At 36.3% G+C, this 12,539-nt stretch overlaps 1 protein-coding gene across 2 annotated transcripts in view; it reads left to right on the top strand.

Moving 5' to 3' along the window:
• The window catches only part of EPHA3 (EPH receptor A3), a 324,372-nt gene that overhangs the window by 107,964 nt on the left and 203,869 nt on the right, over positions 1 to 12,539 (top strand). For both annotated transcript variants that reach the window (XM_030581675.1, XM_030581667.1), the window contains exon 3: positions 1,032 to 1,692. In XM_030581675.1, coding sequence (XP_030437535.1) covers positions 1,032 to 1,692 — 661 coding nt within the window. The remainder of the gene's footprint in view (positions 1 to 1,031; positions 1,693 to 12,539) is intronic.

The following is a 12,539-nucleotide window of genomic DNA, read 5'->3' as shown; positions in this document are numbered from 1 at the left end:
ATACACAGTGATGAGCCTTAAAAAGTATCAGGGGGTAGCCATGTTAGTCTGTATTCACAAAAACAATAAAGAGTCTGGTGGCACCTTAAAGGCCAACAGATTTATTTGGGCATAAGCTTTTGTCTTAATGTCTTATATAGTAACCAGTTATGTCTTTTTAACATGTGATGTACCTCATCCGGTGTATCAAATGCCCCAATAACAATTGTGTGGATGAAGGCAGACAATCACTATACTCTCGAATGAACTCACACAGAAAAATTGTAAAAGACAAAAACACCAGTGTGCAAACACTTGTCATAAAACAATCACTCCATATCTGACCTCTCAGTTCTTGTCCTCAAAGGAAATCTCCACAACAACTTCAAAAGATGAGATGGGGAACTTTGCAAGACACTAAAAATCATGGACTCAAATGAGATGCTGTTTTTATGTCTCCTTACAGCAATCTGTAGCCCACTAACTCTCCTTTATCCTATGATTGCAGAGGTGTTAATTGTTGACTTCACCTTGAATGGTGAAGACTTCACTCTTGCAATGTGTACTAATTCCTTAACAATCTTTTCCACCTTGTATTTAGCTGTGACACTCCCATTACCTTTCCCAGACCCGAAGAAGAGCTCTGTGTAGCTTGAAAGCATTTCTTTTTCACCAACAGAAGTTGGTCCAATACATTTTTTTTACCTCCACCCTCCTTGTCTCTCTCATTTCAAAAGTCAACATTTAACAGTTATCACTTTTAAGCATAGGGAAATAACTATCAATTTTCTTTTAAACTTTGTGGTAACTTGATAAATGTTGACTACTTAATGGTAACTGCTATATATGCTTAATATATTCATGGGAACAGGAAGTGTACATTTGACAAGATTTTCCCATCAAATTTCTAGGTAAAGCAGGGACATTTTCTAAAGTGAGTCAGGCCCTTCATTATATTGTTTAATCATAATGTGAAGCTCTAAATGCAATTACTATTGCTCTTGACATAATCAATATACTTAATATATTTTTCTTTTCTTTTTTTTTTTCAGTGGGAAGAGATTAGTGGAGTTGATGAACATTATACACCAATCAGAACTTACCAGGTATGCAATGTTATGGATCACAGTCAGAACAACTGGCTGAGAACAAACTGGATTCCACGCAACTCAGCTCAGAAAATCTATGTGGAGCTCAAGTTTACTCTAAGGGACTGTAATAGCATTCCTCTGGTTCTGGGCACTTGCAAAGAGACCTTCAATCTCTATTATATGGAGTCTGATGATGACCATTCGGTCAAGTTCAGAGAACATCAGTTTACAAAGATTGACACCATTGCAGCTGATGAGAGCTTCACTCAAATGGATCTTGGGGATCGAATTCTCAAGCTCAATACAGAAGTTCGTGAAGTGGGACCTGTCATCAGGAAAGGTTTTTACCTGGCTTTTCAAGATGTGGGTGCATGTGTTGCCTTAGTATCAGTGAGAGTGTACTTCAAGAAGTGCCCTTTCACTGTAAAAAACCTGGCCATGTTTCCAGATACAGTACCTATGGACTCACAGTCATTGGTAGAAGTGCAAGGTTCTTGTGTCAATCACTCCAAGGAGGAAGATCCACCCAAGATGTATTGCAGTACAGAAGGCGAATGGCTAGTGCCCATAGGAAAGTGTTTGTGTAATGCCGGCTATGAAGAAAGAGGCTATGAATGCCAAGGTAAAAACACACTTCATGTTCACCGTTCAGTTATTAACAGGGGTTTCACCATCTGTCTATGTTCCATATATTGGCTTATGTTAATTTTTCAGAAGCTAATGAGAAATTTATTAGATCACAAAATTGCTCATTAAAATAGTTCTTGTTTAATTTATGTAAATAATGTTATTTAACCTTATGTATATATTAGGGTTGAGTAAATAATTCACAGCTAACACTGAATTCAGCAAATCTAGACTTGCTTCCCTCTCACAGACTTTTTAACAGCCCATTACAATTTCCTCAAATGTATATGTTGTGTCAAAGTATTTGAAACTTTTTAATTCTGGCTTGATTGCTTGCAGTCCTCTGTGTTTAGTATTTGATACTTGAGTTATGTTGATTAGTTGTGACCAGTCAGGTAAAATAGATGGTTTTGATTCTGGTACCAAATTGGTTGTGTCTCCAGATGCTTGCAAAGTGAATACAAATGCTTGCAGATTCTAAGTTACATTTCCATGAATCCTCAAACTTTTGACTCAGTCATTTTTTGCAAACATGTAAGTCAGTGAAACTTGGTTAAGTGAAAACTCCTAGAAATGGAACATGCTGATTGGTCATAGCCAAGTTATTGAAGCATTTGAATCTAGATTCATTTGCAAATTGCTTTCAACATTTGCTCAGTTGTCTCAATGAAATGATGATTTTATGTTTTGCTTTTTCCTCAGAGATGCTTGGCTCTTCCTTTTAGTCTCTTGGTGCCTTGGTCACTAACGTGACTGGTCACTACTGACTAGAGATGGTCAAAACTCAGAATTTCCATTTTGTGGGCAATGCTTTTTGTAATTTGTTTTCATTATGAAAAGCTTTTTCTGTAAATCCTGAGCCTCGTAGTGCCAACAAAAGTGTTTTTATGATGATTCTCCTTGAAATGTGCTTGTATAAAAAGGGGTATTACAATTATCTCAGCAAACAGCTAGAGCAATAAGTTGTAGTTTAGACCATTACCTTGATCTTCCTTGAGACTGGTAGACTCCTTTTACGTAGGCCATCCAACAGTCTTCATGTGTGTAGGAGAAATCGTGGGAGATGGGAGCACCCATCTCTGATTCCGCAACCAAAGCTATGCAATTTGTTCTAACGAAAATAGCTTTCCCACAGAATGTGAGAGAGGAGGATGGGAGACCAAAGGGATTAAATGTACAATGTGTGTTGGTTTTGGATTGGATGTTAACTTGTTTACTTTGAAACGGTGGCTCAAGGAGCTGGAGTTTATGTATCTTTTCCCTTTAATTAGCTATAGACAAATTAAAAAACACAAATTAGATTTTTCTATAAGACACTAAAATCAGTAGCAGCTGGAATTTCATTGTTCAGGCACCCATAATATTTGAGGCTCCTATACCCACATTTTAAATCCTTGAAAAGTTTGGGAAAAACATTGATATTACTCTAACCACCATATATACTCTTGCTATACCATTAGAGCCCTTGTCGCTGTAAATGATGGAAAGCCCTTGGTTTAGAATTACAGTTGCACAGGAACATGAAAAGACAGTCACTGCAGAGAGTATCAGGAAAAAAAACTGAACCAATGATGAAATATTCAGTAAAAAAGCTATTTTTGACCCTTGCGGTCAGATTCTGTTCTCAGACATAGCATGTGCTGTTCCTGCTGAAGTCAGCAAGGGTTATGTGTCTGTGTTTTTTAGGGAAGATTTTGACCATGAATTTAAAAGATAAAAGGCGACACTAAATATCTTGGGATCTGGTCCTTCTGTTCTTTTCTCTTGGCTTCAACTGCATATATGTTCATCAAATGGGCTTTGTATGATCAGACCATTAACAAAAGTGACAGAACATTCTGGTTTACTCTGGCTTTACATGTAATGTCCTGCTGCCCTGACAACTTTTATCAAGGCTCATATTTGTCAAATATTTTCACCCTGGTGTGATTTAAGAGGCACTTTCAAAGCAGTTGGTAATCCAACCCCTCACCGCTGTTGACGTCAGTACCACAGCAGGAATTGGAAAGCTTGGAATGGAGTTCAATTTTTCACATACTTTTTAACTGACCACTATGGTTCAGTGTGGCTGCTTCTGCCCTTTTTTTGCCGTCAGAGATTCAGGATTGTGGTGTTTGGAATAGACACAAAATGGGGTTACATACATAGACTTGAATGAATGAGGAACTGGAAATAATATAGTTCCCCTACTTGAAATTAATTTAATATAATCTGAAGAGGGAAAAGCAAGAATATAGCACTGCTTATCTTCAGAGTGCTTTAAAAACATTTAATTATGTAAGGGATTTTGTCATTTGAGCCTGTGTGCAAGCACTTTCTGAAGTTCTGATTTGCTTTTATACCAGCAATTTTTATTGTATTCTATCTCTGCTCTAATACTGGTCCTTATAAGGATTTCATAACAGATTTTCAAATATGCAGTCATCTTGCACTAGAAGAATGTCACAGGTAATGAAATTAAGCACTCTAATGAGGTCTGATGAGTCCATAAAGTTGGTTTCAAAATCATCAAGCACAACTTCTCTTCATATTGGCAAAAGTGTTATGGCCCAATCTTGCCCTCAAATAATCAGCACCCACCATTTTCCACATACATTTTAAAGACAGCCTTGCTTCAACTGCACGCCAAGGGAATGAGTAAGTTTTTGGGGGTTAGGCTCTGGGCTTAGCTGTTATAAATGTGATTTGAAAGAATTGCTTCATATTTGTTTTCATGTTGTTAAGTCAAGATCAGACAAATTGGCTGTTAGTTTTTGGCCCCGATCTTGCATTTGATAGTGTGTGAGCAGACTGCTACTCCAGTGAAAACTATGGATGAGGGGACATCATGTGGATATGACTGTCTGCCTACATGGTATCAATTGCATAATTAGGGCTTTATTTTGCTACAAGGAAGCAAAATGTTGTTGTTGTTCATATTTTCTTTGTTCTTTCATGTAGCCATCTTTGTTAATATATGTGTGAGGGAAAGTCACTTTTAGAAAATGTAGTTAGTCCTGTTGAGGAATTTGGCTTATTTAATCCATTTCAGGGTAACTGTTAAGATTTAGGCTCTTATCCTGCAAAGGACCTACACCCGCATTTGAATTGAGGCACTGTGGTTAGTCCTGGTTAAAGTCAGTGAAACTACTTGGTATGTAAAGTACACCCATGTGTAAGTCTTTGTAAGATTAGGGCCTTGGAATGCTATAAACATTGCTGAAGCATCTTACTGAGTGAGATGCTTGTTATAAATTTGGGCAGCAATGTGTGTTTGGGTTTGTTTTCTTCACATAACTTTGCCAGTGTGTTGGGGGACTCGACTTATAGCACTCTTTCCCAGTGACAGAATTAGGCTTCGGTTGAATAAAGACTATCAATTTTATGTGGACTCTGTGGTAGTTTTCTGATGTTTGCTTAGAACTGGATTTTCACCTGATGTGTTCCAATTCAGCTGTAAACATGATTTGAACTTCCGGTGTCAGTCCTTAGACGTGGAAGATGGATGTGTGAAAGAATTACATGACTTAGCTCTGTTCTTCCAAAGCAGAGACATTTAATTTTTAGTTCTGTAGAATGAAGAACTATGGGAAACTTATGCACAAGTTGCCCAAGAGACAATTATGGATATCTTAGAAATTAGATGTTATGTCTCCTAGTCCATCTCCTACCAATAAAGGACAGTTTTGTATTGTAATATTGCTTATATGTTGTGTGGGCTAGTTTTAAATGTCCCAAGTGATGGGTGACTTCCACCACTTCCCCTTGTGATATTATTTCACACACTAATATATTTCACTTTTAGAAAACTCTTCTTGCTAGTCATCTTAATATTTCTCTTTCTTAGCATCATTCTCCATTCTCCTACTCATGCCCCTTTCCAGTATGCTTTATAACTCCATTCCTTTTTTAGGTGTTTGCACCTTTTAAATATTTGTAGAATGTTCTCATTTCCCTACACATAGTCACCTCTAATCAAGCTGTACTTATTTAATTCTTTTTAAAAATTTAACCTTCAGTTGTCCAGGACTCTTCAAAAGTAGTTGTCAGTGGTACAGTAAATTAATTTGGTAATTCTCTATAATGCATATTAACCAGATGTATATCTTTAACTAATGGTTTACCTAATTTTTATGAAGGCACTCCTATCCTATGGTGACAGTTGCCATAGAAGTACCTAGATAGGTGAATGTCTGTTTTTACAAACTTTGGCTCACTTCCCAATTATTCAAATACATTTTTCTTGGTGACATGGAGGAATTGTTAGTTATATCTTAATGATCATATCTTTTAGGATTCCCCATCTGCCTTTTATGTGGCTGGACTTTAATATGTCCACTTATCAACAATTACTCACTAAAGTATTCTGTTTCTCTAATTTTGGTCTCCTGCAATTGAATACCTTGCACTGCTGCTTCACTCTGTGAACCTAAGCCTTTGGTCACTGGTTCCAAATATCATATTATCAATCAGTTCCTTTCCATTGGTAAGAGTCAAGATGGTGTCTTCTCCAGTTGGAATCTTTTCTACAGAATGATAGAGAATACAGAAATAGTCCTTCTCTAGTAATATAGCAGACATTTATATGACTCTGGAGAATCTTCATCTGGTATAGTGTGGTCAGTTTTGGATACCTCATAACCAGAAAGATTTAGATAAACTGGATGGGGGGAGGAATAGCTCAGTGGTTTGAGCTTTAGCCTGCTAAACCCAGGGTTGTGAGCTCAGTCCCTGAAAGGGCCACTTAGGGATCTGGGGCACAATCAGTACTTGGTCCTGCTAGTAAAGGCAGGGGGCTGGACTCCATGACCTTTCAAGGTTCATTCCAGTTCTAGGAGATTATATGATATCTCCATTAATTTAATTAAAAAAAATTGATGCCCTCCATAGAAGAACAAAAATGAGTGAGGATAATGACAATGTGTATAGCATGGCTAATTAATACTCAGGGGGAGGGTCCATGCTAAGGTCATACCCTTCCAGAAATGAAGGATGGTGAGGAAGTAAATTGCATGGTGCAAGGGTTTATAACTAGGAAGAATGAGATGGGAAAAAAATTTTAAAAAGGAAATTTAGGTAAAATATTAGAAAAATTAGCCTGACAACTTCCTATATAATAATCTGGAAGTCTCCCAAGGGAAATTTGCAAAGATACAATGGGAAATTGTGTCCCCATTTGGGAGTAAAAATGAACTTACATGCACTTGAGTACTTTTTCAACAGGTGACACTTCAGAGCACAACATCCATTGTGTTTCCAAATGATAGAACAAAAATAAACTGACAGGCTTGAGGAATGTGGCTCTCTAAGCACACAAGTGCATGTTCTTCTATGTGCTGGCATTACAAACTGCGGTATAAAATTTAGATGGTGGATTTCCACTTTTGAGTAAACCTGAATTACTGCAATGTTTTGCTCTGCATTATCAAAATTCAAATTATTGAGAGGTTTTACAAAGCATTTTTGAAATGTTTTTTATTTTTGTCTTCTTGTAAATTTCCTGTGTGATAAAGTTTAAAACTTCAACCACAACTGACAGACAAATTTTATATAACAAAATACAAAAAACCAAAAAAAAAACCCTTTTAAGCACTGAATCCAGTAAACCTTTCTCATGCAGATAATTCTTACTCAACTGAACAGTCCACTTAAGTAAAAGGAGAAAAATGTTACTGAGAAGTTGAGGAGGGAAAGTAAATTATGTGTAACTTATATGGTTATCACAGAAATGCTTTCTCAATTTCTCTACTAACACTAAATTATTCAAACACTTAAGCTCTATAGTACAGTGTGCCAAACTAGATTTATCTCTCGCAATTCATGGAAATATGAAAAGAATGCCAAACCTGCCTATATAAATCTGAACAATCTCATTTTTGTTGAACTCTCTCAGAGAAATGAATACTGTATTTCTGAGGTAGAGTTATGAAAAATGATATTAATATACTGTGAAGAATTAAAAAGGAATTGAAAAGAGAGATGTTTAAATATAAATAACAATTTTGGTCTCAGCATACTTAATTATAAGTTTTCATCTACCAATAATTGTATTCCTGCTTTCAACAAACATTTTTTGAATGAAGAGAGGGAAAGAAGCAATTATGAGTTATTTAACATGGTGCACCTGGGAGCACACAGGAGAGGGGACATGTAGTGTATGTTTATGAGCAAGGTTTACTGATCTATAAGCCACCGAGGGCAGTAGTTTCCCCATGAAATGGCTGAATATCTGACAGATTGCATATGCAATTGGAGCACTAAGTTAGACTACTAATTAGAGTTATGCACCTATCTACAAGATCACATTGTACTTATTAAAAACTAAGAGGTTATTACGCTAGGACTGCATAATCACGTAGTGGCAACAGTAACATCAAAAGTTAGCATTTACATGGTGTCTTCACAGAAATGTGGAAAAGCCACAAAATCAAGCTCTGGTCCTACAATATAAACATTTATTAGGAAACCAGAATTTGAAGTGGCCTTCATTTTAAGTTTGAAAAAGTTGTTTGTTTTTAACACAAAATAAAATTTTTAAAGGAGGATTGCTAACCTTTTTTGGTTATCTAAAATTACAATACGTAGAGATAACTATAAATTACAACACATGCCTTACTTATGGCTATGAAATATGCACCGTTCTCATCCAATTCAGACCTTAAAAGTTCATGAACAGAACTCTAGGTAGGATTTTCACAGGTGCTCAGCACTGGTCTAACTCTTCTCCCTGAAAGTTGATGGTAACCAGTATCCTCTCTGATTTGAATGTCACAAGCAGAGCTAGATGAATAATTAAAAAATCAGTTACAAATATTACTTGCAAATATTGCTAAATGAATTTAATACGTAATTGTGAACATATTAGTTCTGTAGATGGGCAAAACTAAAACTGAAAAAAAAAATTGAGAAATTCACCGATTCAGTATTACAAAACTTGCTCTGGTCAATAGTATGGAATAGTTCCAGTCATGTATATTTACTTGAAAAGATGCCTTTCAATAATGCAGAACAAATTTGCTGCCAGCTGTGATAAAGAAGTCTAAATATTTTGTGTTTATTTACTTCTACTAAAGTAATCATTTTTGATATTAACAGACTAAATGATAACCTTATCTTAAGACATTTTTAAATTCTAATATTTCCCTCCAAAATTATGTGTAAAAGGGGAGTGTCTATATATTTTATAATTCTGATACTCAGGGCTGGATTTTCAGAGTGCTCTTCAAGCATACACAATTGTGTATGTACAGAAAAGGCAATATTTTAAGAAGTGAACCTAGTGCAACTTAAAAAAGGGAAAATTGCACTATACATTTATATAACTCAAATTTATGTTAGTCACAGAAGACAATTTGCTATGTCTGTGAACTACCCACTGTTCACTGTGCAACATGCATCTCCAGTAATGTTACGTTTTAAGCAATAGAAAGCACACACATTAGAACATCCCTGCCCCTGCTTGAAAATGAAGGTGCATCTGAGGTCCACTTGGCTCCTATTTGTGAACCTGCAGTTTGTTTCTGATTTTGATACTGTACAAGATATCCTCAAAGCATATGCTTTTGAGTTTTTGTTCGGGTCTTGGCTGCAAATGTTTTTCAGTTATGTGTGATAAGGGCTCTTAAGGGACCTTGCTGGCATTTCCTCAAACTTTTTCATTTTAATGGTTTTGCTTCTTTGTTGGCTCTCACAAGATATTTTTTAAGTGTTATTTTTTTGTTTTTGAGGGATTTCCCCCCCTTGCTTTCTACCTTGCACTAGCTTTGGGGTACTCAGGCATAAGATTTAGTTAATAGTTACACAAAGATTGTATTGTCAGTATGAATTCATTGTACACTTTGCATTCCCCCTCTCCTGCTTCCTGCCCAGCAGTTTCTTCGCCACTTGTGCCTGTGTTTAGAGTTATTTGACAATCCCTTATTAGTTCCAGAAAGGAACTTATAAAGGCTGATAGGGGTTTTCATTACAACTGACAGCTGGCACTAGACTTTAATAGAGAGCAATTGTAATGAGAGTGTAAGTTTTGGTAACACTTGATGAAAATGCTCTTAAAGTAAGAACTATTTTGAAAGATGAGTATGAGTAGTTGAGAATCATATATATGACTGCTGCTCTTCAGCTTGAAGTACAGGATGTTGTCAAAATAGGCTGTTGGCAGACATCTAAATAACCAGTAATTGATATCAAACTTTATTGAACGTTTATGACTGCAAGAAAAATTGCAGATTTGATTGTTACTCTGCATTACAAATTGGATAATCAAAATTTTATCCACAATGGTTCACTCTCCTTGGCTTCGAAATTGCATTGAGCAGTATTTGGTCCTTAATGGCATAATATTGTTCCATAATGATTTAGTCTTAACACACTTGTTAGAGGAGTAAAAGCGATTAGGAATTCATTGACTAGGATTTGTTTGTAGTTTCTACAGCAAGTGCTTATCAACATTATATGCCATGTAAATCAGTACACCTGGTGTGGCAAGGGGGAAAAAAACCAAAACACAAGCAGGTCTTGTATTTAAACACAAATGAAGCTTAGACACAAACAAGTACAAATACTTCCAGGGTCATGGGGGCAAAATGTGTCACTGTCATGTATCTGTGGGTTCAACTGTTGTCTACTGTAAGGTTAAAGTTTGATGTGATAATTTAGAACAGCTGCTCTTTGAAAGGAAGATTCATTTGCAACAAGGGAAGAAAAAACATGTTAAAGACTGACAATATGCCAACCCTGAATAACAGCATAAATGAGATGGGATAATTCTGCTTAACAGTATGGTTGAAAAACTCAGTTTTCCTTGCCATTGATATTTCCAACCTTTCTGTTTCTGGTCAAGTGTACTGCTTATTGAATATCAGAGGGATAGGCATGTTAGTCTGGATCTGTAAAAGCAGCAAAGAATCCTGTGGCATCTTATAGACTAACAGATGTTTTGGAGCATGAGCTTTCGTGGGTGCATGCATCTGACGAAGTGGGTATTCACCCACGAAAGCTCATGCTCCAAAACGTCTGTTAGTCTATAAGGTGCCACAGGATTCTTTGCTGCTTTTGCTTATTGAATGTATCATGGTTTACTCTTGCTGGAATGATTTTTTTTTCTTTGTCAAAATTTTGACAATGATGTATGATGGCACATAGTGGATCGGTAGGTGACATTATAAGCTAACAAAAAAAAATCAAATATATTATATCTCTGTCCAACCTGCTGTTAGTACAAACATATTACTGTTTCACAAAATAATGCTTCAAAGCTGGCAACTAGACTTACAGCATTGGGGAGGGATTACATTATGGCCTAAATTCATCAGTCCATCTCTGTCCAGCAAAGCATTTAAGTATCCACTTAAAACCCATTAATTTCAGGCATGTGCTTAAATTCTATTAAAGTTAAGCATGTGAATAAAGTAAAGTTAAACATGAGTATAGCTCATCCATTAATGAACTCTGCATAAGCTACAGGAGTCAGCCCACATGGAACAACTTGCAGGTTTGGGCATGCTCTCGCTCACTTTCTCTCCCCTCTGCCCCCCCCCCCCCAACCTCCCCCTGCTCCCCTTGGCTTCTCACAAGTCTCTGCTGGGGAGAGAATGATAGAAAAGATAAACCACAAGAGTATAACTCTCAGTCTCAAAGAGAAATGCCATATTTTTCTTTGTTCTCTGAAACCATTTTTTTTTCTAATGGTGTATAATGAGGACATATGGTAACAGTATGCAAGACAACAGTTTTACATCTCATACTTTAAGAAAAATGAGAACACCTCTGCATCACTTGATTATCATATTCACAGAAAATAACCACTGATAAAGCAATTGAGATACTATGAAATGGTCATCTGTTTGCAGATATGTGAATAAACAGCAGTCATCAAATTAAAATGATCAAGTGCAATACAGTAGAAATGATATAAATGTACTTGCACAATTCTCTGCACACAATCATTTGCAAATATAGAGTTTACAGAATATGACCTGATTTGAACATGGACATCCTGTCTGTGCAGGCATTCTTTGCAATTTGCATGTGCATCTGTTAGTACATGTAAAATTACCCATACAAATTTTTAGAAGCTTTTTTTATTTTAATTTTAATTGGCGCCTCGGAGTTATTTTCTCCATATTCTTTTATAACAAAGCTTATTCCCTGAAAGGGAAAAAACGTTTTTATCAGTGTGTGTAGAGATGTATTTTTTAAAAAATAAAGTACACTTGGTTGTAAACTAAAGATTACTTATATGCTTTAATGTTGAACTGAATAATGTATTAATGATTACTCTACAAAGAAATGCAAGCAAATGTTGGAATACGAGGTAGTGCCAATTAAATGGAGGTATCTCCAGCTGTTAAAAAGTTCTCTTTTGGGTTGTGAAACCACTGGAATTCTCTTAAGGTCTACAGGATATAAAATCCTGCCGTTGGAGCCCTTTTTCTGTAACATGATCATAATAATAAGATGACAGGTACAAACAATTATTTTAACCAGCAGTTCTTCAAATCTGTTTTAGGAATTTCCAAGTTCGGTTTCTGGAAGAGTTATATGAAAAATAAAGGCAACTTCAGGGCTCTGAGACTGCCACTTGAGGAGAACTCTAGGTGTATTCGTTAAGAAAATGAGAGAGGAATTCCATCTCTAAATTTAGTTTTCATACTGAAAAGAAAAAGACTGTGAAGTCGAATGGGAGACATATTAGCAGGAGGAAGTTTTGGGAAATCTTAAACTGCCGCAGCAGATGTCCTGTCTGCTCCGTGAATCAAATGAAGACCTCAGATCTATGACCAAAATCCTGCCCTTACACAAAATACTGTTGACTTCAGGTGAAATTTGGTTGTGAGGTTGTCAGTCCAAAACCTTGCATGAACA

Source organism: Gopherus evgoodei, chromosome 1 (genome assembly GCF_007399415.2).
Source record: "Gopherus evgoodei ecotype Sinaloan lineage chromosome 1, rGopEvg1_v1.p, whole genome shotgun sequence".
In the NCBI taxonomy this organism is placed as follows: Eukaryota; Metazoa; Chordata; order Testudines; family Testudinidae; genus Gopherus; species Gopherus evgoodei.
This window is presented reverse-complemented; position numbering and strand designations above follow the sequence as displayed.